We start from the raw sequence: 27,128 nt of genomic DNA, 5'->3' as shown, positions 1-27,128 counted from the left end.
CCGCACGGATCCCCTGGCGGCGGACGGGGTTCTGAGCCGCACTGCGCATGTCCTGCAGTCCGGGGCGGCGGAGGCGGTGATTCCCGGCCGCGCGCTGCGCGCGGCGGTAGTTAGTAATTGTCCTGCTCTGGCGAGGCGAGGGCGCGTGAGGCGCGGATTCTCGGTGGCTGTGCTGCGATAACCGGACCGAGGGGCGTCCGGGCCGCTGAGATCGCCGCTTCATTGTGCCCTGTAGAGCTTCGAGAGAGAAAAGCACGGGCCAGTTCCGAGCCCTCCCGACCGCCTGCGGGAACTGAACCTGTGCGCGGGGCCGGGCGGTGGGAGTCGGAGGCCGGGCCGTGGGACTGCGAGGCCGCGTAGAGGTGAGTCCCGCGGGGCCGGGCTGGGGCTGCAGAGGGGGGAACCCCGCGGCCGTGGAGGCTGGACTTCCCAGTTCGGGGTGCGCACATGGGCTTCAGACTTCAAAGGAGGACTTTGTGAGGAAACGGCGTTATTCATCTGTGTGAAGGTAGAGTCGTGTTCAACAATAAACAGCGGTGTGCCCTCTTTCCCTGTTTCTTCACACGCCGTTTTCTCCAGGCTCGCTCTTTAGGCTTTGTTTCCCAACACCACGGAAGACTTACAGGGAAGGAGGTCCGCCCGCGGGTCCGCGACTGCGTTAAGCATCCTTCCTGGAGGAAGGCACGGAGCATTGCGTCTGTGCTTGTCCCAACCCTTCCAGCTTTTTGCCTCTCTCTCCTGCGAATGATTTCTTCATGGTTCTCGTTTGCCTATTAAAATTTCAGGGGCCAGGGATTGTTCTTTCAGGAATCTAGCCCTGTGGTACTTAACGTACTTCCATTTTCACTTCTCCGGGTATGATGTGCAGCAGCTGTGCAACACTGCTGACACTGTTTGGAGCACTCCCATCTACGCCGGTCCTGTGGCGTCTTCAGTCACCCTGTAAATAGGTATTGCCAGCTTTTCTTGGTGCAAGGAACAAAAGCCGAAAGTGGTAGAGCTAGGTTGCCTCATGCCCTCGCTCTCTCGCTCCAGAAACACAACCTCTGTTTCTTTCTCCGGAGGCAGGTGAGTTTGGTGACGACTGGACATGTGGGTCCTGAGATATCAGTCTATCCACGTATCTGGACTATACCTTCCTCGGTTTAACTGAATTCTGCTTTTCCTAACTCCAAACACCATTGTCTGGGTAAGTGATGGTCAGTGATAAAGTCTTCACTGATTTGTAGCGACATAAGAATGATACAGGTTTTTTATGAAATATAATTTATTTAAGGAACGATTATCATGCAGTCATTTAAAAACATGAAATCAGCTTATATGTACTGACTGGAAAGATGTCGTTTTTGAGTAGGGAAAAAGATCCCATTTGCGTGGTTTACGTACACATCTACTTGAGTATGCATAGACAAATATCCTGAGGCATACACAAACTGGCAGAATTGGGTGACTTTGAAGAGTGGTATAGGAGAAAAGAAGCCTTAAATTGATTTGTGCGTAGTTTAAGAAAAAATTTAAATGTGAATTATCTGAGATTGCCATATTTACTCCTTTTGATGTTAAAATACTTTTTATGAAATGACGATGGTGGTAGAGAGGTAAGTTTTGTTTTAAATCATTGTTCTCAACACAATATGAAGTTGTCAATATGGCTGTGACCACATGGATCTCTCCAGTGTCTGAATTATTGCTTTTATAGTGCTAACTCCATACTCTCTTAACACACAACAGTTCTTCATTTGTTTCACCTGTTTTAGCAATGCAAGGGTAGAGCCTAGGAGTCTAGTTTCTGTATTTTCACAGTACCTTACACTGCATTGGTCACACTAGATGATGCACTGTAAACCTTGATTATTTGATTAGACATCAGTGTGCAGCATGAGATTTCTTAATTCAAATTATTTTAAAAGTGAAGGCGACATTTCTTTTTCTGTCTTCTCTAGGAAGGTGCTATGGCGAGGACTTTAACTGTAATCTTCATCCTGACCTTCACTCTGTCAGTCACAAATTCCCTTCATGAAGTACAACCAGCAACCGCTTTCCCTCACACCACTGAGAAAATTATTCCAAACTGGGAGTCTGGCATTAATGTTGATTTGGCAGTTACCACACAGCGACATCACCTACAGCAGCTTTTCCATCGCTATGGAGAAAATAATTCCTTGTCAGTTGAAGGGTTCAGAAAGTTGCTGCAAAATATAGGCATAGATAAGATTAAAAGAGTTCATATACACCATGACCACGAGCATCATTCTGAGCACGAGCATCATTCTGACCATGATCATCACTCTCACCATAATCATGCTGCTTCTGGTAAAAATAATCGGAAGGCTCTTTGCCCAGACCATGACTCTGATAGCTCTGGAAAAGATGCTAGAAACAACCAGGGGAAAGGATCTCACCGATCAGAACATGCCAATAGTAGAAGGAATGTTTTAATCAAGGATGGTGTTGGTGCTAGTGAAGTGACCTCAACTGTGTATGATGCTATCTCTGAAGGAACTCACTTTCTAGAGACAATAGAAACTCCAAAACCTGGAAAACTTCTCCCCAAAGATGTGAGCAGTTCTACTCCCCCCAGTATCATGGAAAAGAGCCAGGCAAGCAGGCCGGCTAGGAGGAAAACAAATGAATCTGTGAGTGAGCCCAGAAAAGACTTTATGTATTCCATAAACGCAAATGGAAATACTCAGGAGGTAAGATAAAGGCTATTCTTATTATAATCAATATGCTTACTTGTCTATTCTGTTATTGCTATTCCATCTCTAGTTATTAGGAGTTTGAGGTACAAATAAAATGGTGAAGTTATTGAAAAGGGAATTTCTGACCTGGCTGGTGTGGCTCAGTGGATTGAGCACTGGCCTGTGAACCAAAGGGTTGCTGGTTCGATTCCCAGTCAGGGCACATGCCTGGGTTGTGGGCCAGGTCCCCAGTTGGGGGTGCATGGAGAGGCAACCACACAATGATGTTTCTCCCTTTCTCTAAAAATAAAATCTTTAAAAAAAAAGAAGAAGAAGAAAAGGGAATTTCTACTTTCTCAGCAAGCCACTTGACCCAAAGTGTCTCTACCATGTTGTAATCATTTCTGATAAACTTGGAAGATAAGAATAGTACTGCCTGCCAAAAACATTTTATAATATAGAATTTAAAATAAGTATAGAAAGCAGATATCACAGTTATTTTTGGAGAAAGTCTTTAAAGGTGAATATTATTATTAAAAATAGAAAACAGGAGGTTGAAAATGCAGGAGTTAGATTCCATGTTTTAGGGAAAGGTGTGCTTGAAGGGGCTGAAGAATTCAAGGACAGTATTACTTCCTTGGCAGAGGGATTGTAATGATTTGTAGAGTGATTGAAATTGGAACTGCTACCAAGAGCAACATATTGGACAGTGTCTGGGCAGTAAAGTTCTGAGTTCATGTGCTTTTTCTAGACTAGTCTTCCAGACCGTACTCAGTTTGCCTTTCCTGAAAGATGTCAAGGACAAGGAATTAGTTGATATATGTTAATAAGTAAAACTTAAGTATTTCATTCATTCAAACCATCATATGACTATACTAATTTTGGGATAATCCTACTAGTGGTTGTTCCCATAGCGACACTGGTAATAAAGTTTGTTCTGAGTAGTACTAACCAAAAATTGGTGGAGTTTAAAATAACTTTATAGAAGATGAGAAATAGGTGCTACCACCAATTCTAGGGGCATAGAGGGGCTTAGATTACTCAGAAGATTCTCTTCAAACTAGTCATCTAATTAAATTGTTGAAACAGCTGCCTGCCAGTACAGGTTTGTTTTATTACCAACTTTGCCCTGCTCGAGGGTGATGTGCATCCTTTAATATTCTGTTGTAGAGCACTATTTGCCAGGTATGTAGTCAGAGCAGAGCTCAGTTTTCCAAGTATGGTCATTGCTGAAAGAGCGATGTGTTTGGGACCTGTTTAGGCCCAGTAGGGTAGTGTTGGTGCTAAAACAACATATGTCCCAACCCCTAATGAGTCCCTTCTAGAAATTAAAGCTCATTTCCTTAATAGGTTTATACAATGAGTTAACAGGCTTGTGAATGTGCATTTATCCTCAGGCTTAGTGCACTTGAGACTTTCTCTCTAGTGATGTGACTTTCTACTAAGAAGTAGGCAGACAAGTGGGATAACACTATTGTGACATAGTATCTCCAGGCAGTTTGAGGCAAATTCCAAAGTACTTAGAACAAAGTTGGTATAAATTAGTGTTAAGTTAAAAAAAAATTCAAGAAATTACTTCAGTAAGGGAAGGGTATTATGTCATCAAACAGTGTTTTTGGAGTATCTAATGGGAATGCCTTTTGGTGATTTTCCCTGCTTTGTTTTCTTTAGTGTTTCAATGCATCCAAGCTGCTTACATCTCATGGCATGGGCCTCCAGGTGCCACTGAACGCATCAGAGTTCAACTATCTCTGCCCAGCCATCATCAATCAAATTGATGCCAGATCGTGTTTGAATCATACCATGAGTGAAAAGAAAGCTGAAATCCCTCCAAAGACCTATTCTTTACAAATAGGTACAATTGTGGTTTTCTTTGCAAAAATAATCTCCAATAGATGCATTTATGTTGTAATTTTCTTTATATTTACAAAAACCTATTCATTTTTCAGCATAATTTCAAATATACCATCTTAATTTCCTCTGCCTTGAATGTGAAGAAAGCAGGTGTGTTAGCCTTACCCTTAAAAAGAAAACTTAGAATGTAACTTGTCTGTGTTAGCCTTATCTTTAAAAATAAAATAAAATAAAACGTAACTTGTAACTTGCCTGAGGTCATTCCACAGGAAGTGTCAGGGTTATCCAATCTTTGTAGTCACACTGTTTGGGAAGAAGGGGCAGAGTTAATCTCTTGTTGAGGAACCTAATTCTGGTCTGTTATTACTAGTAAATGAAAATGGATAAGCTCTGCTATAGTGTAGAGTTTCAGTGCTCACAAACTACAATGAAGAAATCTCCCTGGCAGGTATGGCTACGTTGGTTGGAACGTTGTGGTGTAACCAAAAGTTTGCAGGTTCAGTCCCCAGTTTAGATGCATATAAGACACATGCCTCACTCATCAATGTTTCTCCCTCTGTCCCTTCCTTTCTCCTTCCTGTCTTTCTAAAAAAGAGCCATGAAAAAAATGTCCTTGGGTGAGGATTAAAAAAAAAACTATGGTGAAGAAATAATTGCTGCCCTGGCTGGTGTGGCCCAGTGGATTAAGTGCCTGCCTGTAAACAGAAAGGTCCTACAAACCAAAATGTCAACAGTTTGATTCCTGATCAGGCACATGCCTGGGTTGCAGGCCAGGTCCCCAGTTGGAGGCTTGTGGGAGGCTACTGATCAAGGTGTTTCTCTCCCTTTCTCTTCTCCTTCCCCTCTCTTTAAATAAATAAAATCTTTTAAAATAAATAATCAGTTCAAAAAAATAGACAAGACACAATTGTTTTGTTTACAGAGGAACTATTTAATTCCTGGTTTTCTTCTCTCTTTTTTACAAAACTTTTTCCTCTTCTCTTTCATGGTTTATGTGTTATGGGAATCTGAAAGTTCAGCTCCCAAATGAGCTAGAGTTAATTCTTGTTTATCATTTCCCCCCCTTCTTTCACTACCAGCTGAAGAATTTTCCACCAGGTTTATGCTCTTTACCTGGAGAGTTCAGGCAAATTATTCATTTGAGATCATTTGTTGGTTATTGCTCTGTTATCACAGTCTTATTCCACTGAGTTTACATTTCTTTAAGATTTCCCTACTGTTACAAGTTATTTTATGCTACTACAGAGTCCCTCTTTTATATCATTTGCATGTTTTTCCTTTGTTCCCTTTTGTTTGACAGCCTGGCTTGGTGGCTTTATAGCCATTTCCATCATCAGTTTCCTGTCTTTGCTGGGCGTTATCTTAGTGCCTCTCATGAATCGGGTGTTTTTCAAGTTTCTCCTGAGTTTTCTTGTGGCATTGGCTGTTGGGACATTGAGTGGTGATGCTTTTTTACACCTCCTTCCACATGTAAGTATGGTAATTTGTCCTATTAGTATAGCATATTATTCAGCATTGAAAAAAAATATATATATATAGTTTATACCAGAATTATTTGTATTGTTATGTATAAAGGTTGGAAATTTGGTTTAGAGGAGTTGACTTTAAAATATATTTGGTAACAAAAGCTGCATTTTCATGCTTGACCTTAATACATTATTTTGTTTTTCTTTTTAAAGATAATTAACTACAAACTAATTTAACTTTTTGGAACCCAGTTAATAAAAGGAGGCAGATTCTACTCATATATTAGTACTGTGACAGACTGCAATAGTGTGAATTATATGCTTACATGTTAATGTAATTGTTACAGAAATAAAAAATGTGACTCCTCGTACCCAAAAAACTTAAAGGTTTTCTTCGTAGTTGAATTTATGTGTGTATTTAGAGGTTTACACTTTGTGACACAAGTGAATTCTTAAACTAAAGCAAGTTTGGTAAAGTGAGTTTACTTTTCCATTAAATATTTGGGATAGGCACACAGGCAGAAAATAATTTGGATCTCATTTTCTAAATTTCCCTTAGAGGTTTGCAGGTAAGTGTGGGGGAGTGGGGGGAAGGAATTGTTCCTGAAGTAATACATATCTCATCATGCTTTACCCAGCAGTGAGAGACAACTGTTTTGCTGTGACAGACTCCCTAACCATTAGATGGCAGATGTTCAGAAATACCTGCTACATAAAGTGACATGTGCACGGGGTATATACTCTCTGGCACCACCACCCCTAGCCTCAGCTCTGTGTGTACCACACGATGTTCCTAACAAGCAGGAGCAGTAGTTCCTGCTGCACTCAGCTGTAGACCACTGAGACAGTGCCTCTGGAGGTGCCTGCCAGGGCTCATTGCACAGACTGGGCTTCTTGTAAGCATACCGATGATAGTGCTGTGAGCTTTCCAGCTAGGAGTATAAGCAGTAAACACTATAGGCGTATTAAATCTAGCTATTTCCTATTACTTGTGTCCATGATAACTTGTCAAACATTGAAAATACCCACTACCGATATATTATGAGGATCATTGGGGAATGTGTCCTTACACTGAACAGATCCAATCTGTTAACTGTCATAGTACCTAATATGCATTAAGCTCTAGACAGTTGTCTGCTTATTGGTCATTTTATTTTTAATATCCTAAACTTCCCCTCATTCTACAGTATCCCTTTAATTGCCTAATTCCGAATGATTTCAAATTTGACCTTAGCCAATTTTTCAGATGTGTGAAACTGATGAATTTATAAAATACATGTTGTTTTGACTTTAGTCTCATGCAAGCCACCACCATAGTCACAGCCATGAAGAAACAGCAATGGGAATGAAGAGAGGACCACTGTTCAGTCATCTATCTTCTCAAAACATAGAAGAAAGCACCTATTTTGATTCCACATGGAAGGGTCTAACAGCCCTGGGAGGCTTGTATTTCATGTTTCTTGTTGAACATGTGCTCACTTTGATCAAACAATTTAAAGATAAAAAGAAAAAGGTAAGAAAAAGTATACTGAGGACTTATTATGCATCAGTCGTTTATTTAGCTTAGTATTCTAACTAGACTGTTAGCAGAGCTTGTCCAGGGTATATGATCTTTGAGAGGAGATTGATTATTCTTGAGATACTTTTTGCTCTCAGAGGCATTAATGGAGAGCAATTCTGTATCTTTATATTCCTGTAGTTCTCTATCTTCAGATTCCCTTCAAACTCAAGAGAGAGTGAGAAAGGCAAGGAAAAACACATGAATGACCAAACAAGGCACAAGTGGGTCCTTGACGATCAGAATCATCGAGATTATGGCCTTGATGGTGGCGATGGTTTCATGGGTATATACATATCTGCAAACTCACTGAGTTGGATACATTAAATATGTAAAGCTTTTTAAATGTTAATCATACCTCAGTAAAGCGGTTTAAGAAAAACTTACCATGGATATGCAATCAATATTCATTAGTAGTTATGATTATGTGATGAACTTCAAATTAATTATTTACCCCAGTAGCTGGATATCCTGTTTTATTTGAAAGGATATGTGACCTTTGCAAATTGCATGTAGAAAATAGTATGAAGCCAAATAGTAGGCTCTTTATTTTTGGTAAAAGTAATTTTGAGTTGCCTGTGGTTATCTGTCTCATCTTATATGATGTAATCAGACAAGTCAGTCAAAATGAACCTGCAAAAGTAAGTGTTCGTGCTGCCTGTCACACCAGAACCAATAAGTAGAGCAAAGGATTGAATCTCTATGGCTGCTTTATTCAGATGGCCAGCAATCTGAGAAGATAAGATGGTAGGTTATGTACCCTCAGAAACCATTTTAACATCTCATTTCAAACTGACCAGTTTTTTTGTTGTTTAGTTATTTTTTATTTTTATTTATTTTTTATTTTATTTATTTATTTATTTTTTTTTTTAACAAAAAAGGGTAGGTAAGGGGGTGGGGGAGGGAGGTTAATTGGATTAAGAGTTGCAGTGATTTTCCTAGTACTTCTTTATCTGTTATCAGCAATTCTTTATCTGCATCATTAGTATTCTCTTCTTAGAACACAGTGGCTCAAATACCGTCTGCCTTTCATGCAGAGCCCCTGGGGCATAAAGGTTGAATTGCTTATGACCTCCTAGAGTCACTTGGTACCTAGTCATGCATTCCAGTTCCTGGAATAACAGCTTTCCACATGCATTAATCACTTAAACCTATCAACTGAGGCTAAAACCTTTAACTTTTTTGTTTTAAGATTTTATTTATTTACTTTTAGAGAGAGAGGAAGGGAGGGAGAAGGAGTGGGAGAGATAGAAAAACATCAATGTGTGGTTGCCTCTCAAACTCCCCCAGCTGGGGCCCTGGACCACAATCCAGGCATGTGCTCTGCCCAGGAATCCACCAGCGAGCCTTCGGTTTGCAGGCCAGTGTTCAGTCCACTGAGCCACACCAGCCAGGGCTAAAGCCCTTAACTCATAAATTCCCCTGTCAAAAAGACTGTCCTAGTGGGGACTTTTAATTTCTAGATAAAGACATTCCACAGGAGTTTTGCAGACTTTATCCTCTTTCTTTTTGGAATACGTTGAGGGTCTTTTTTCAAGGGCATCCATATCTTAGTTTTACTTAACAGTTTTTAATCTCATTTGGTTCCTCAAAAAGTATAATAATTTATTACATGGTAAGTGTTGAGAGCTCTTTTCACCCACAACAGGACATTTTACCTAGGATTTTTCCTTGCGATATCTATCCTGCACCTGTGTATACCATAGTTTTAGATTACTTGCCATCTTTGTAAATCTGAAATCTCTGTGTTCGAATAAGGGTTATATCTCATACTTGACATGGTTAGACCCTTACATTAGTTAAGTGTCAAACTTTGCACCAGTAAAGGTTATTGATCATGCTAGAAACCTGAGAACCACCTGTGACATCTCCATCCTCATATTTAACCTAGTTTTTCCATTTCTCTCCATCTTCCTTGCTATTCTAGCCCATACCAGCCTTATCTCCCACCTGGGTGATAGTAGTTGCCTCCTAACTTTCCCATCTACATTATTTTGTCTACTAATGCAGGCAGAGTGATTTGTTTAAATGAAATCTAATGAGGTTAGATTCCGCTACTTAAAATCCTTCCTTTAGTGATTTCTCATGGCTTTTAGGACAAAGCCACAGCTCTTAACAGGCCTGCATTGTCTGGTCTCCTCCTGTAGTCCAGCCTTATCTCTAGCCACCCTGTCTCTGATGTACTAGGCCCCAACCACACTGTCCTTCTTTCTATTCCAGATGGGATTGGCTCCTTTGTGGGCCTCCTACATGCAATTCTTCCTGACTGGAACACTGCCTCTCTTTCCTTTCCCTGGCAAACTCCTGCTCATCTTTAGGTCTTGGTATAAATATCACTTTCTCAAGGAAGCCTGTCCTGGTACTTACTTTTTTGTTTTGTTGTTACACACTCTCATAGCACTCAGATTTTTCTTAGTAAATGTATCAAAAATTTCAGTCAAAGAATTGTATATAATTATTATCTGTGTGAAGACTCCCTCCCTGTTGATGATAAGCTCCGTGAGAACATAGACCCTTTGTATCTTGTTTTACATGTATTGCCAGCACATAGCCTAAGGAACATTATCAGTACCTAATACTTAAGGAACAAAAGACTTCATTAAAATCTGTAAGTTCAAGAGAGTCATTGCCCAACAAGAAGTAAAGCATTAAGTGATTTAAAATACCCTGAATTTATTTATATTCACAAATATTTAAATACTTTCTCTTAGAAAATTCTTGGAACCTGTTGATGTAAGAACATCTGAAGCTGTAGAAAATTTTTATGAGTTTATTAGAATTTATCTGAGCCACACAGGACATGCCTAGAAGCAAGATCTCAACAGACTGAGAACAATGCTCCCCAGTATGGCAGTTTGCCATTTCTTTTATGCATTTGGAATTAAGAAGGGAATGTAAGATTGCATAAAGTGAGAGAAAGCAAGGCAGGGAAATCTCTGTGTTTGGATTACAAAATAGTTACTAAGATTATGTGTTCTTTTTAAAAAAAATTTTATTGGTTTTTAGAGAAATGCTGATTTGTTCCACTTATTTATGCATTCATTGGTTTCTTCCTGTATATGCCCTAGCCAGACACTAAACCCCCAACCTTGGCAAATCTAGACAATGCTCTAACCAGCCACGCTACCTGGCCAAGGCCAATTCTGTGCTCTCCTGGGGGTGGTTATAATTCCATTCCAAGGGGTCTGAAAAAGAGGCATTTCAAAGGTGTGCTATCATAGATGCACAGAAACAATGGACAGGGCTTGCTTAGGGCAGTAATAACCTTTTACTAGGGAAGTTACAGGCCTGAGGTGTGACTACCCACCACACACTGCCCAGTTAGAAATTATAGTCAGGTGACCCTGTGAGGTTATGTTCAGTCACTGCACTTGTCAGATTTATTATAGAGACCCTTTTTTGTCCACAAACCTAAGAATGTACTGATATTATATACACTGTTAGAACTAGAAGAACTCTTAAGTCATATTCAAAGGTACTACAAATAAGTATAATTTTTGTGTGACATTTTAAAATATTTTTAATGTTCTCTTCTATATAAGTAGATAATACACAGGCACCATTTTCAAACAGTGACCTTTACGCTTGGGTTCAGAGATGGGAACAATATCTCAGGTATGTTGCTTAGAAACCCCAATTATAAATCCAAGGCTAACTAATAGTTTAAAAAGAGAAAGTTTGTTAATGATGTTTTACTATAGGAAAAACATTTAAGTTGTAGTAACAAATATATTAGTGTCACAGTGTAGTTTTGATAAGGGAATTCAAGAGATAAAGGTTTCAGTCATAGTTAATAGGCTTAACTAATTAAATGCAAGAGGAAAGCTATTATTCCAAGTACTGGAATGCATGACCACTTGGCTCCAGGAAATGGACAAGCAATTCAACTTTTGTGCAGTAGAGATGGTCTGAGTTGTTGATCAACAGATAAAGGAGCACTGGGAACTTGTTATCTGATTAACCTTTTTCCCAAACCCCTTACCTACCCTTTTTTCTCTCTATAAAAAGGTCAGCTTGAGATGAGATGTTAAAATGTTTTCTAAGGGTATGTAACCCTCCATCTGAATGAAGCACCCATAAGGATTCAGTCCTTGTCTCTACTTACTAGTTCTGTTAATGACAGACAGCACAAACGCTGACTTTTCTGGTTTCAGTGTTAGGATGTGTAAAGTATAGAAAGCATGGGTTTTCAGCATACAAAGGACAGATAGAAAAAAACCAAGCGATTGGTTAGCAGATCCCTAGGTATCTGAAGAAAATGCTTCTAGTTGGTTTTAAATGGATGACCTGAGGCCGAGCTAAATTTTAATGTTTATGTGAATCACCTGGGGATATAGTTAAAATCCCCATCTGATTCAGTAGGTCTGGGTGTGGCCTGAGATTGTCCATTTCTGACCAGCTCCCTGGCGATGCTGTGCTGCTTAGGTAAGACCACACTTAGAGTAGATGACCTAGGGGACATTCAGAAAGGTGAACGTCATTTTTCTGCATCTTATGTTACTGAGGCATTGATTCTTCACATTCTGAACAGTTACCATGCCTAGGACATTCTGCTAGGTGCTGTGCAAGCTAAGTATAGGCCCTGCCCTTCGGTGGCTTTATTCCATTGGAGGTCTGTTACTCTGCAATCTTTTCCTGTGTTTTTTGCTTAAGTGTTTATTTAAAGCTGCACACATAAACAGATCAACTGTTTTAAAGTATTGTTTTCCCTTGCTATGTTAGAATCAGAAAAAACCTGAAAATGATGATGACGTGGAGATTAAGAAGCAGCTGTCCAAGTACGACTCTCAGCTTTCACCACATGAGGAGAAAGTAGATGCAGATGATCGTAAGTCCTTATGAATCTGAGGGCTGAAAGGAGTTCATTGCTCTGCTTGGACTATATGGAAATGATGAGGCTATGTCCCTTTTTTTAAACTCATACTTTTTAATTACCAGTCAGAGGTTATTTTTATGTATATTTACATTTCTTTAATTTTTTTATTTTGAGGTAATTTCAGACTTACAGAAAAATTTCAAGAATGATATAAATAATTCCTCTATCCCCTTCCTGTATCCCCAGTTATTTTACCTACATTTATCATTCTCTCTCTCTCTCTTTCTCTGTGTACACATGTATACATTTTTCTTTAAACCATTTGAGAGTAAGTTACAGACATGGTGGTTTTTTTATTTTCTTGTATTGGTTCTAGAGAGAGGGGATGGGAGTAAGAAGGAGGAGAGAAACATCGATTGGTTGCCTCTTGCACACACCCCAACCGGGGACCGAACCCACAACCCAGGCATGTGCCCTGACCGGTAATCGAACTGGCTACCTCAGTTTGCAGGACAGTGCCCAACCAACGGAGCCACACTGGCCAGGACAGACAGGATGTCTCTTTACTTCTAAATACTTTACCATATAATTCCTAAGGAAGGGAACATTCTCTTGTGTAACATACTTTGGATATTTTAATCAGGAAATGAATATTGATACCATGCAATTATCTAGTCCATAGACCTTACTTGTGTTTTTCTAAGTTTCTTAATTCTTTTATACTCCCTTCTTCCCCAAAAGAAGAAAAAGATCTAGAGTACAGTTTGGTCAGATGTTGAGTCTAATGTTTTTTTGTAAAGATTGATCAGTGTTAGCAGCAGTACCACAAAATGGTATCATTTTTTTAGCCACATAATGTGCCACCTGGCCCAATGCTCTTTGTCACACATGGGCAGTATGAATTTTGAGCACTTGGCTAAGGTTATATTTACCATGTTTTTTCACTGTAAAGTGATATTTTCTCCTGTTACTTGAGTGTTAGCTTGGCATTCTTTATTGAATTAAGATTAAAATTTTTAAGATTAAAAATTTAAACCAAACTCTTCATTGTGACTTTCAAGGTTCTAACCTGCCCTCCACCCTCCCCCATTCTTCTGTGTCCAGCCTGCTGGCCTTCTTAACCTGTGAACATACCAGGTTTGTCTCAGAGCCTTGCATTTACTGTACCTTCTTGGAAGCCTCTTCTCACAGATCTTCATGTAAATTCCTTCCCCTATTGTTTCAGTCTCCACTCAGATATCTTCTCAGAGGCCTTCCCTGGATCACCCAAATACTGAGGTTTTCCAATCACTCTCTATCATATTCCCCTTTTCAGTTTTCTCCCCGTGCTTTCCAGTGCCTTGAATTACCTTACATATCTGGAGCTCCTTGCTCTTTGCCTTTCTTGCCACAACAGCATAAATTTCTTAAAGACAGAGGGATTGTCATGCTCCATTCTATCACCACTGCCTGACCCAGAGTAGGTGCTCAAGAGGTAGTTGCTGACTGAGGAGAGAGAAAAACTTTATTGTTGCTACTGCCTTTTTGTATGTGTCCATCCTTTGTTTTCCAACATGCTGTTTTTCTCTAAAGAGCAAATAGATGCTCTTGTTCTTCTTCCTGTACCTATTCTCTCCTTTTTAGTGGGCTCTAGTGAATTATATAACAATGAGAAGAAATAGCTGCTTTACAGTTGGACCACAGTGTCAGGAATGCTTCCGGGAAAAGTGATACTAGTGAAGAGGACAAAGTAAAACAACCTTATTGTTGCATTTACTTCTCTTTGTATAAATAGATAGTAAACAGTTCTTGGTGATGATGGTATTTCTGATTCTTCTATTTTTTCCTTGAATTTTTCCATCAAAAAAGAGGAAGTCAGACAACAGAATTTTGTGTGTTTTTTTATTTCCAATTTAATTATTTTTCTGAAATATTTTTCTGAAATATTGCTTCTCAGCTTTTTGGCTAAGATCAAGTGTAGTATCTGTTCTTATCAGTTTAAAATAACTATCTGCTTCTTTTATAATCAGAAAAAAGTAATCTTTAAAAATGTAAGGAGGTAGAAGAAATTAAGGGAGAGTCTAGGGGGTAATTATTGAAGGTTAATGATTAAAATCCATTCTTAATATGTGAGACCATTTAATTGCTAAAATTCGTTAAAACCTAATATTTTTCATCAATAATACTCCAATGTGTATTTCTTCAGGCATATGTGAGAGAGTTGCTCCACTTTAAGATCTTTATTGACCTTAATTGTCTGTAGGAATGTTTGAATGTGTCTAAGCTTATTAACAAAGCCTTCTGACTGTCCCAATATCCTTTTTGTTTGTACTCAGGACCTGAAAGCTATTTACGAGCAGACTCACAAGAGCCCTCCCACTTCGATTCTCAGCAGCCAGCAATCTTGGAAGAAGAAGAGGTCATGATAGCTCATGCTCATCCACAAGAAGTCTATAATGAATATGTACCCAGAGGTTGCAAGAATAAATGCCATTCACACTTCCATGATACGCTGGGCCAGTCAGATGATCTCATTCATCACCATCATGACTACCATCATATTCTGCATCACCACCACCACCAAAACCACCACCCTCACAGTCACAGTCAGCGCTACTCCCGGGAGGAGCTGAAAGATGCCGGCATCGCCACGTTGGCATGGATGGTGATAATGGGCGATGGCCTGCACAATTTCAGTGATGGCCTAGCGATTGGTATACATCTACATATTTGCCCTTTATTGATTGATTATCAAAATGTTGTTTCTTCTTTGGCTACTTTGACAATGAAATGCTCAGTAAAGTGAAAGGAACTATGCCTAGCCCATTACCTAAAGTGTTAACTACCACAAGTCGTTTTAATTTGCAAGGTCTTAAGATCAGGCTCCATTGTGTTTGGAGCATGTATGAGTTTTTTCCCCCCTAGACATTTTAGTTCTCTTATCTGCAATATAAACAGTATTAATTAAGGTAAAAGAGTCTCTTCAATCATATTTTTCTTTCATTTTATAAAGGAAATCTTTGCATATATGATAAGTTCAGTTGCCAATCCCTATCCAAAGAAGAACAAGAGTTTTTGCTATTAAATTGTTATACCACAATTAGGAGATAATAGGATACTTATGAATTTTAGTAACTTAGTGCTGAAACGGACCTCAGAAATAATTATAGATTAGGCAGCTGAGGCCTGGCAGGGTAAACAGTTGCCCAAGGAGACAATGCTGTTTTGTAGCCCAGCTGAGTCCAGGCCTTGGCTCCCCACTGAGAGCCTGGTGCTTTTCCTCCTCTCTGTACTGTGCACAGCAGCAGCAACGAAGGAGAATATTCAAATGCTAAGTCATGATATATAAATGATCAGTTGTGTAGTATGTTAGCTTTTAAGAGGAAAGGATCTATTTGTCTTAGACTCTTTTTATGAGACAGTGAAAGAATGAATGTAACAAGTCTGATATCATAGTGAACTCCTCTGAAGCCAGTGAAACAATTTGTACTCTTGGCTGCTGAGTCGTTATTTTTTTCCTAAACCTTTTAAGTCATTTTATTTTATATTTTTAAGTGTGTTTTATGGGGGAGCAGTTACTTCTCAGATTTGTATAAGATCATCTAATCACTGTTAGGGCACAGTAGAACCTTCCCTTCTTAATACCAGCTTGTGTTCCATTGGGAAATTTAAACCTAATTGAATGTAATCTGAGATTACTTACAAAGAAGATACAGAATGCACTTGGGAAAGTTCTTTTTATTCACAACCAGAATATAGTTTACTCCTTTTTCCTCACTTTGTATATTGGTAAGATTTTTTGAAAACACACCCACAAAATAATGTCACTCTTTTTCTGATTGATTTTTACTCAGGTGCTGCTTTCACTGAGGGTTTATCAAGTGGTTTAAGTACTTCTGTGGCTGTGTTCTGTCACGAGTTGCCTCATGAATTAGGTAAGAGAACCATATAAATGGTATTTTCCAGGTGGCTGACATGTCTCAATGCCACTAGCTTTTGCTAGTGATAGTTTCAGCCAGCTTCTTCATTACTGTTATGCCTTCTTATAAGTCTGCTAACCTAGTTAGCTTTCTTTTCTTAATGAACGTAAGTTTGTTTCCAACCACAGTTCTGACCATATAAGTACATTTACACAATTGCCCCACAATTGCGTATGTGGGGTTGCCGAAGAAGTATCTTTGTCACTCTTATCCTACTAAATATTTTCTTATGCCAACATTCTGCTGACCTCAGTGATCATTATCTTCATATACACAATATAAATTAGACCACAGGAATTAAATGAATCATCTTCCATTAACAGAGAATCTCACTGGAGCTGATAAAAAAACATTCCCAGAGTTGTTCTGGACCCTAGTTCATGTCCTTGGGGTTTTTTTGTTCCTTTGTTTGTTTGGGTTTTTTTATAGTCACATATTGCACACAACCATGACACCATTTTCACTTTTGTTCCTTGGCACGTGCCTGCCATTCAGAAGGCTTCCCATCTGCCTCCTTAATGCTTATATTTAACATCAGTTTATGTTCTCCATTCTGGATCCTTCAGACTCCATGAAACCTTAATTAGTCCCATCTTAATTTATGTTATGTTGTCTTATAAGGAGAACATTAAACTCTAGCTCTTAATTACAAATTGCTTTTACAATTTGCTGATCTTTTCTTGAGTGTTTGCCACTCTCCTCCTTTTTTTGGCCAATTATGAGCTTCTTGAAGACAGTGCAAGAGCATAATAATAGTAGGTTTGTGGTATTTATCACTCACTAACAAAGTGTGAGCCTTAAGAAAAACTTTGAATAAAAAAAAATCTTAGTTTATAGAGCTGTTAGGTTTACACTTTTGCTTTTCTCTTCCTCTTAAAAAATTGGAGAATTCCTTAAATCTGTGGCATCTTTTGGGTATGTGTTTTTAAAATGGTTTTTCAATTGCTTTATCCTTTGCTTTGTTTTCTGTTAAAGGTGACTTTGCTGTGTTACTAAAGGCAGGCATGACTGTTAAGCAGGCTGTTCTTTATAATGCTTTGTCAGCCATGCTGGCATATCTTGGAATGGCAACAGGAATTTTCATTGGTCATTATGCTGAAAATGTTTCTATGTGGATATTTGCACTTACTGCTGGCTTATTCATGTATGTTGCCCTGGTTGATATGGTAAGTTTTTAAGATGTCAAATTACAATATTGACTAACAATAAAATAGAGATAATGTTTTGTGAAACCTTATTTTTAAAAAGGCTTTAGATTAAGTGCAGTAGTGATAAGAAGTCATTCTATACTCAGCAAAGTACCATATATAGTACCTTTAGGGTTTATCTTTTTGGATTGTTGATCACATGCACATCTTTATCCTGTCTAATGTGTAAGAGGATACAGAGAAATATCTACCCCCTCTGTATGTACCCCTTTGTGAGAGTAGAATCTCAGCAATCATGCTTTGAATTGTGTATAGATTTGTAGGAAGCCCAGGAAAGTCACTTATTGTTAGCATGTTATGTGTACTGTGAATGCTTAAAAGTTCTTTATTAATAGACAAAGCAGTCAGATCTCTGTCATCAGAGAACTCTGACTTGCTAAGCAGATCGTAAATAATCATTGTTAATTAAACTTTTAGGAAATGCTATGTGACGTTACTAGCTAAAATCAGTATGTGTATGGTCATGTTTTAAGGAATTGATCAATATATCCAGCTACATATAATACGAATATGCTGTCTTGCTAAGGCTTGTAAAAACTAATCTGTGGTTTTGAAACCTTAAAGGTTGCTCTTTTTATCTTTTTCTAAGGTACCTGAGATGCTACACAATGATGCTAGTGACCATGGATGTAGCCGCTGGGGATATTTCCTTTTACAGAATGCTGGGATGCTTTTGGGATTTGGAATTATGTTGCTTATTTCCATATTTGAACACAAAATTGTGTTTCGTATAAATTTCTAATTAGGGTATAAATGATAGAGTAGCTTAAAAAACTGCTGTCTATAGTTTGAATAGGTCATAGGAAGATGAGAGTGTATGCTGTGATAGGCAGTATTTAAGGTTAGTGTTTTTGTGATTTTTGTATTGAATATTGCTATTTGTTATGCTTATAAGGTCACTTATGGTAGAAACATAAAGGTACGTTTTAATATTTAAGTTATTCTACTTTTGGAATATAAACTATATGTGCAATTTACCAGTTTTACCAGTTCATTGTGTAAACAAGAGATTTGGCGTGATATGTTCTGTATATGTCAAGAAAAATATCAATGTTTTTTCTAGAACTAATTTAATACAGTAATTCCTGTGCTGGATTTTAGGCCTCTGAAGAACTGGTGGTGTTTAGAACTAAGAATACACACGAAGCCTAAGATACCAATCAATAAAGCTTGTACTGAATTTAAGCTAAGAAATAAGGAGGAAAAAAATATGTATAAATTAAGGCATAAATTTCTTACAAAAGAAATCAAAAGTGGTTATAAAATAGAAGGGAAATTTAGATTTAAATTAAAAAGGCAATATTAGTAAAGTATAGAGTACATTCATAAACATTTTTGTTGCAGTATTAATGTTCCCATAAAACCATAATGAGCACTTTTACTAATTTAGTTGTACATTTAACTTTGTATAATGGAAACGTCTAAATATATTCAAATTCAAACACTGTATCACTTGACCAAGAAATTTGAATTTTAAAATATTTGCGTGGAGATATATCAAATGACTATGAGTAAGTTTATATATTCCCAGAAGACTTAGATACCACCAAGTTATATATTGCTCAAAGTTATATTTGGATGGTTATCTGGTTTATCAAATGTCAGTATATTATAACTTTGAAAAAAGGATATTAAAACCATATTGAGTATAATTTGACTTCTGGATTCAGGAAGTCCTTTGGTATCTTTCAGTGCTTCAGTGTTGTTATTATGAGTAATTTTCCTGTTTATAAACAGTACGTTAGATATACTAGGGCTGTCTGTGGCATTCTCTAGATGTTGTTTTTCTACAAAATAAAATCTCATGTCAACTTGATATTAGATGTCTTTTTTTAACCATGTTACCCATTTTTAAGTGTGCAGTTCAGTAATTTTAAGTATATTCACACTGTTGTACAGTGCATCTCAAGACTCTTCACTTTCCAGAACTGAAACTCTACCCATTAAAGAACTTATTTCTTCCTCCCATAGTCCCTGGTAGCCACCATTCTACTTTCCATTCCTCTGTATATGAGGTATCAGATTTTCTTCAGTATAATCTAGGTTATAGTATACTTATCAGTTTATTTATATTATTGTATTGGGTGGCCTTATTCAATTTTAAATTCTTTATCCACAGTTTGTTCCACGTTATCCCTGTTTAATAATGAGAACCTTAAGCTAAAGGAGAAGCATTCATACCCTGTACTCTAAAGAGAATCAGAAGTAATTGGATGAGACCCTATACCCCACCTAGGGCCTACTGAGGGACAGCCGGATGAGCATTTTGTTCCCCAAACCAAATGAAAGGGATGGGCGTGGGTAACGAGAGTTTCTTGGAGTCGGGGGTGCCTGAAGGATGAGATGAAGCACCTCTAACTGACTGATTACTCTGCTGCCAAAGTCCACAGACGACCCTAGTGCCACTGCCAGATCAGTGCAAGGCAAGGGAGTTCTGGAATACCTGGAAATGTTCCTCGAGTTTGGGGAACACAGACTTTTGTACCTACTCCTTTCACAGAGATTCTCAAGAAGGAAGGTGTGATGGATCAGCCCACAAAATAGGATGAATAGGAACAATAGCTCCTACTCCAGTTTGAACCCATTAGTGGACATGTAGAAGATTTAAGTAGTAATTGGTTCCCATGGTTCGTGTGGGGGAGAATGGAGATTAGAGGAAAAGGCAGATTAAAATATGGACCAAAAACTTACCCTTGAGGAGATGGGTTAGGGGTGCAGACTGATAGAAAAGGCATGAAAAGAAATAATCTGCAATGAAAAAGCAGGCATAAATAAAGATACTAGGTGGGACCCCCCAAGGAAAACCAGAATTATCTCCTGGAGGCTGAGCCCCGTTGTAGTACAGGTTTCCCCCACTAGATTTGTGTTCTAGGGACCCATCCATCAGTGTACCCGCTGGTGGTGGTGTGAGAGGCTGTTTAGCTTCGGTGAATTTTTTTTTTTGCAGACTTTCAACATATTTGCCCATATCGTGATGAGTGATTTATGAGCACACCTGCCAACACCGCTCTTGGGTGTTCAGCAGTTTTTGACCAAAATCAGCATGACCCCTGTGCCCTCCTTCTCCCTGGTCACCTGATCTCATCCCTAGAGAGTTTTTGTCATTTCCCCAGAATAAAAAAAGCCCCCTCAAAGAGAAATGTTTTGCCAACATGAAGAGATGAAACATTTTGTAAATAAATTCTGTTCCTGGGGGTCTCCCCTCATATACAATAGTATTGAATAGGTTCAAGAAATCCTAAAAGCAGACTCTGTATTTGAGAACTTTATGGATTAATTTTCACTCAGAAAAAAGTCTATTAGTGTTACATGGTCACCATACCAAACTTCTCCCCTCCCTCCAAAACAAAGCATTGTTTGCATTGTTTACCAAAACTTCAACACATAAATCCCTAGTTTATAGAAATATTTTCTGGGATTAGAGAAAAAGAATGTTCATTGTGTTCATTGAGGTTAGTGTAACCTTCATATAAAACTATGATGAAAAAGACAATCTAGCTAGGACCCTTTAAGACTCCCTACACATTTTTGCTAGCTGTATTTCGCTGTCCAGGCCATTTATCATGAATGACCTTGAAGAAGGAGGTCTGAGACAAAGACCCGGCCTTGTATGACAGGTGAGTTCTGCAAGCTCAGCTGCCTCACAAACTCTTGTGCTGCATCCACCTGAGACCCTTTATTTTGCTTCGGCAGGACTTGTGGGGAGGCAGTGAAGAGGTCCTGATGCAAATGATGCTCACACTACTTGCTATGCTGTGAGCTAAAGAAGTCCTCTGTCCCTGGAGTCTCATTCTTCCGTCATTACCCATGAAATAGTAACAGCTAACTTGCAGCTTTAAGTTGGATAAAATTCCAGAACCTCAAAAAAATCTAACAGGATACAAATGAAAAGTGAATGTGAATGTAGATACAATAATCCTAAATAGCAAATCAAACTCAACACTATGTAATATGATCAAGTAAGGTGTTCCTAGGAATGCAAGAACAGTTCATCAGAAAACCCATTACTATAATAGATCATGTCAACAGATTAAAGAAAAAACTTAGAATCACAATTAAATCAGAAATTTAATAAAATAATTCAGGACTAAAGAAAAACACTCCAGCATATTTTTAGAATTCAGGAAGTCTATTTAAAGCTTAGTCTTCTTGAATAGCCCCATCCTATGAAGTCAAGTGTTTAAGAAAAGCAGGAAGAAGGGATAAAGTGCAGAGAGAGGAACTCAGTAGACCAGAAAGAAAAGCTACAACTCCAAAAATGGAGTGATCTTGGACGTCCCATATAATACTATAAAAAGTATAATGAAAATTAAAAGAGGTAGCAAAATTCCCATAATTCCATAGTTGTTTTGGTAAAATACACATAAAATTTAACATTTAACCATTATTATATGTACAATTCAGTGGCATTACATACATTCACATGTGCAACCATCACCACCATCTATCTCCAGAACTCCATCATCCCATACCAACTCTCTGTCCCAATGAACAATAATTCCCCATTCTCCCCACCCCCAGACCCTGGTAACCACAATTCTACTTTCTGTCTCTATGTATGCAACTATTCTAGGTACATCATATAAGTGGAATTGTATGATGGTTTTCCTTTTGAGTCTGGCTCATCCACTTAGTATAATGTCTGTAAGTTGCATCCATTTGTAGCATGTGTCAGAATCTCCTTCCTAGTTAAGGCTGAACAATATTCCATTGTACGGACATACCACATTCTATTTACCCATTCATCCATTGATTAGAAAGGATTTCTCCCACCTTGTGACTACTGTGAATAATGCTGCTATGAACATGGATGTCTGAGTCTTTGCTTTGGTTCTTTAGGGTATGTACCCAGAAGTGAAATTGCTGAATCATATATAGTTATATGTTGAATATTTTGAGAAACCACCATACCATTTTCTATAGCATCTGCACCATTTTAAATTCCCACTGTTGTGTTTTTTTTAAAGCCAAGAACAAAGACATTTGCATTTGGAAAAGAATTATATTATTAAATAAATTATTTCTTAAGTTCCCTTTAAATGTAAAATTCTGTAATTCTGTTACAACTAATTTAATGGTAAGATTTTTTAACTGATTTATAAAATTAACCATCATTTGTAAAGCTGTTTCTAGGAGAGAATACCTCATAGATTTCTTGTGTTGACTTAGGAAGTTTTTTTATACTTTGCAATGCCAATACTAGGAATGTCTAAAATGTGTTTAAAGCATTTCAGTAAACCAGATCTAGTGGAACTAGTCTGCCGCCTTGTGGAATTTTAATGAAACTTCCAATTTTACAAATTGGAAGAATGACTGTAATTTAGAAATGATACCACTTGTGTTCAACTATTAGTTTTTTTTTTAGTGCCAACTTAAAAAAGTTTTATTTAACATATCTACGCAAGATCTCTATGAGGACAACCAAAATGCTTCTAATGGACACAAATATTTGAGTAAATGTAAAAGTATTTCTGTTCTTGACTAGAAGGTATGCACAAAAGATACGAATCCAATGGTCATAAAGAACTATGTATTGCAGGATTTCTCACTCAGAAAAATTTGATTTAAAAATATAACTGTCTACAATATAGATGAATCTTGAAAACGTTAAGTGAAATAAGCCAGCTATAAAAGAACAAAAATATTATTGATTGTATTTTATTGTATGGTGTTACTGCAAGCTTTTTACTTTCATTGTATCTTAGGTGAAAACATTTGGCAAATGAGAAGAGGTTATAAAGTAAGAATAATAGCATTTATTAAAGTCTATTATAGGCCTCTATACCAGCAATTTTCAACAGGCGTGCTGCAAGAATTTTTAAAACATGCAACACCTGACTATTTAGTCAGGGGCACTGACCTTTTTTCCCTTAGATTGTAAAATTAAAAAATGACAGCAGCCAACACAATAATAGCTGTCATTTGATATAAATGTCCTGTACTGAACCATAAATATATAGGTCATATGATAGAGTTGCATCTTATTGGCCACATTGCATAATAAGGTTACATCTGATTGGTTAATTCTTGGTACCAGAAATCCTTATATACATGTATAAGCACCTGACTTTTTTTTCAAGTCACTCTGGAGCAAAAAGGATAGGTAATTACTATTTTTTTTTTTGCAAATCAATCAAAATTATACCTACTTTTGGTCAGATTGGTCAGGAATATTTTTTTGTGCTGCAGAATTTCACTAATTAGTTTATATGTGCCATGAGATGAAAAATGTTAAAAATTGCCACTCTACATATTTCTCTCAATCCACAGGACAACCCTGCAACATAGATCTTATTAGTTACATATTACTGGTGAGGAAACTAAAGCTCAGTAAAATGAACCAGTTTGACAAAGGTCCCAGAGCTAGTTCATGCCACAAAAGAGCTTTGAACTGTCTATCTGTCTCCAAAACCAAAAAATGTGAGTTCAGGTTAGGTATACCCCATCTTAAAAGATTTCCCAGTTTGATATCTTATATTCACTTTCTCCATTTCCTTTGAAACATGTGATTCCACCATTAGAAACGTGGCACATATCTCGAGATCTGTGATGCTGTATTGTTGAGTAATGGTGATTTTTTTTCCTACTAAACAGGTTGGGCTGGCTTGGGCTGCATCATAATATGCCAGGCTTTCACCAAAGGAGAACCATCCAATATTCTAGGACTTGGCTAGAACATACTCTATAATAGTTTTAGAGAAACCCTGCCAAATGGGCATGTTCATAGATGTCAGACCAACATAACCATGGCTCTGAAAACCATTCACTAGGCAAATACTGAGCTTTTACTATGATCAGACACTGTCCTATGTAATATTTTGTAAGTTAGCAAAAATAGATAAAAATCCCTGCCCTGACAGAGTTTCATGCTTATAAGAATAGGCAGACAATAAGATAAAAAGGTAAATTATATACTGCATTAGAAAGTGGTATTTTCTCCTGAAAAGGCCCAAGAAAGACATAGGTAAATCTAACAGACAATTCTAATCCTCATCGTGTGTGGGGGAACTTTGCCTGCAGAGCCCCCTGTCTGCCACAGATGAGAATAAGTCTATTGAGACATGATCTGCTTGGGGAGGAAAGGTGGCCATTCTGTCAAAGAGGAACCAAAAGCCTTTTCCTCAATGGACTTTTATTGGGTTCATTTTGCATAGTAATACAGGTAAAGCTCATTAATCATTGTCAAGCAGTAAGGATCAAACAATAGATATAGCATACAGAGCTATGAGGATTTATTCTGAGTCAGGGTCTGTTAGCTAAGGGGCTACAAAATTTTGGGAAACAAACTTATTTCCTGCTCAGACCTTTATCATTTAATTGAGAGCATTCTTAGCAAAGCAGGTTTCACGGGATTTTATGTATTTTTTCTTAGGACTGATCACCCGGGGAGCCCACCCTTTCCAGCACAGGGCTGCACCACCATCTGTCATTGTTTCAGGCTTAAGTCAGGCAGGGGAAGTAAAGGCAGCCAAGAAATTAGGAGGCTTCTCACAGACAGAATGAGTATTCAGCCTATGTCAAAGCTGAGGGGCAAAGGTCCATCACCCCCTTTTGCTATAGCCCCCCAAGTCCTTCCTTACCCCCACCCCCATGATCATGCCTGTTTCAGATTATCCCTCCCTTGAGGAATCTACCCATCATTGGCTAACAGATCATGCTCTGGGGGCCAGGCAGTATGAAGTAAAAGGGGCAGTGGTGGCACCCCTGCCAGGGAGATAAGCTTTGTCTCCTTAGTGACTTATGGTCCGAAGGTTGCTCACTCAGCCTTAGCCATGGAGGGTTACAGCTTCTCAAACCAGGCAGGGAAGTTCCCAACAATCTTGTTTTGTTAGCAGTATTTGACATCAGTGATCATTTCTTCCTTCAGATGTGTTCTTTGGGGTTCCAGGATGCCATAATACTGGTTTCCTACTAACTCAATGGCTATTCCTTTGGATATTTTTAGCTTATTTCATCTTACTTTCCCAACTCCTAAACATAGGAATGCCCTTAACTCAGTTTTTTATCTTTTCTGCCAGTCTGCACTCCCCTGCTTGGTGATCTTGTTCAGTCTCAAGATTTTAAATATTGTCTATAGTCAAAAGATATAATGCCAGCTGAGATATTTTCTCTAAATTGTAGGCTATTCAATTACCCAACAGCTCCACTTGTAATTGCAAATTTAATATGAATTCTTGTTCTTTCCTCCCCACCAAAACCTGTTCTCCCACTGTCTTCCCTATCTCAATTAATGGCAACTTCAGCCTTCCAACTTTAGCTTGGGCTGAAAACCGAAAACCTTAATGTCTTCCTTTATTTTTCTTTGATCCCTGGCTCCCCACTAGTAAATCTGGCATGTTCTGCTTTCCAAATAAATCCAGAATCTGCCTGCTTTTCACTTCCTGTGTTTCCAGCCTAGTTCAAATCATCATTTCTTGCTGGGTTGTGGCAAGTACCTTGTCTCCCTGCTTCCTCCTTTGCCCTCCCTTGCCCAGTCTCTTTTCTTTCTTTCTTTTTTTTTTTTGGTGTTTGTTTATAATTTACATTTTTATTTTTTTATTTCAATCATTGTTCAAGTACAGTTTTCTCCCTTTTACTCCCAAACCAGTCCACCCACCCAACCCTCCCCACTTCCCTCCCATTACTACCCTCCCCCTAGTTTTTGTCCGTGTGTCCTTTAAATTTGTTCCTGTAAACCCTACCCATTCTCCCCTGAAATTCCCTCTTCTCTCCCCTCTGAACACTGTCAGCCTGTCCTCTATTTCAGTGTCTTTGGTTATATTTTGCTTGTTTCTTTGTTTTGTTGATTAGGTTCCTGTTAAAGGTGAGATCATATGGTATTTGTCTTTCACTGCCTGGCTGATTTCGCTTAGCATATAGCTTTCCAGCTCCATCCAAACTGTTGCAAAGGGTAGGAGCTCCTTCTTTCTTCCTGCTGCATAGAATTCCATTGTGTAAATGTACCATAGGTTTTTGATCCATTCATTTACTGATGGGCATCTAGGTTACTTAGTCTCTTTTCAACACAGCTACTGGATTGTTTGTTTTTTAATTAAAAAGTAAACAAGGCCATGTAATTTTTCTGTCAACACTTTCCAACAACTCTCCATCTCAGGGTAAAAGCCAAAGTCCTAGTAGTGGTTTACAAGGTGCCATATGATCATTCCCTCCTCTACCTTGTCTCATTCTCCAGCTCCTATTGCTCTTTCTCTGATTGCCCCACTGGAGCCATATGGGCTCTCCTTGCTGTTTCTTATGCCACACAAGGCACACTATTGTCTCATTAGCCTTTGCATTTGCTGTTCCCTCTGCTTGGAGTACCCTGAAACAGCTGCATGGCTCATGCTCGCTCTTCTTTTGATCTTAAAATGTCATCCCAGTAAGACTTTCCCTGGCTACTCTCCACTCACTCCCCCTTTGTTTTTCTTCATGGCACTTAACCAAACATGACATGTATTGCACTTAAATACATGGTTTATTTCTCACCACCATGTAAGTTATACAAGCAGCAGAGATTTTTTTTTGTATGCTTTATTTTCATTGCTGTATCTCTAGTACCCAGTTCATATTAAGTGTTCAGAATGTCAATGTCCTCCTACCTGAGACG

General features: G+C 38.3%; 1 protein-coding gene and 1 pseudogene across 3 annotated transcripts; both read left to right on the top strand.

Annotated features, from left to right (window-relative positions):
- The first annotated feature begins 95 nt into the window (after positions 1-95).
- On the top strand, positions 96-19,358 carry SLC39A6 (solute carrier family 39 member 6). Of its 3 annotated transcripts, none has more exons than XM_045849671.1 (11): positions 96-362; positions 1,069-1,189; positions 1,944-2,696; positions 4,353-4,536; positions 5,836-6,005; positions 7,296-7,514; positions 12,282-12,387; positions 14,691-15,068; positions 16,209-16,289; positions 17,310-17,500; positions 18,132-19,358. In XM_045849671.1, exons 3-11 carry the CDS (start codon positions 1,953-1,955, stop codon positions 18,282-18,284), a joined length of 2,226 nt encoding a protein of 741 aa, XP_045705627.1. In that variant the 5' UTR covers positions 96-362; positions 1,069-1,189; positions 1,944-1,952; the 3' UTR covers positions 18,285-19,358. The 3 variants fall into 3 exon arrangements, with proteins under 3 accessions (XP_045705627.1, XP_045705629.1, XP_045705630.1); XM_045849673.1 differs by having other exon boundaries at positions 1,065-1,189; XM_045849674.1 differs by lacking the exon at positions 96-362 and adding an exon at positions 932-950 and having other exon boundaries at positions 1,065-1,189.
- Positions 14,300-14,399, top strand: LOC123826490 (annotated as a pseudogene).
- Positions 19,359-27,128: the final 7,770 nt, after the last annotated feature.

Source organism: Phyllostomus hastatus, unplaced genomic scaffold, assembly GCF_019186645.2.
Source record: "Phyllostomus hastatus isolate PE091 unplaced genomic scaffold, TTU_PhHast_1.1 phas_contig_80, whole genome shotgun sequence".
Classification (NCBI taxonomy): Eukaryota; Metazoa; Chordata; class Mammalia; order Chiroptera; family Phyllostomidae; genus Phyllostomus; species Phyllostomus hastatus.
Note: the sequence above shows the minus strand (reverse complement) of the source record. Positions and strands in the feature narration are given on the sequence as shown.

Excerpts from the sequence above, each read along its gene's own strand:
- SLC39A6 (XM_045849671.1), top strand. The coding sequence starts at position 1,953 with ATGGCGAGGACTTTAACTGTAATCTTCATCCTGACCTTCACTCTGTCA. Across the intron at positions 2,697-4,352 it reads CAAATGGAAATACTCAGGAG|TGTTTCAATGCATCCAAGCT; the intron begins GTAAGATAAAGG and ends TGTTTTCTTTAG. Across the intron at positions 15,069-16,208 it reads CAGTGATGGCCTAGCGATTG|GTGCTGCTTTCACTGAGGGT; the intron begins GTATACATCTAC and ends ATTTTTACTCAG.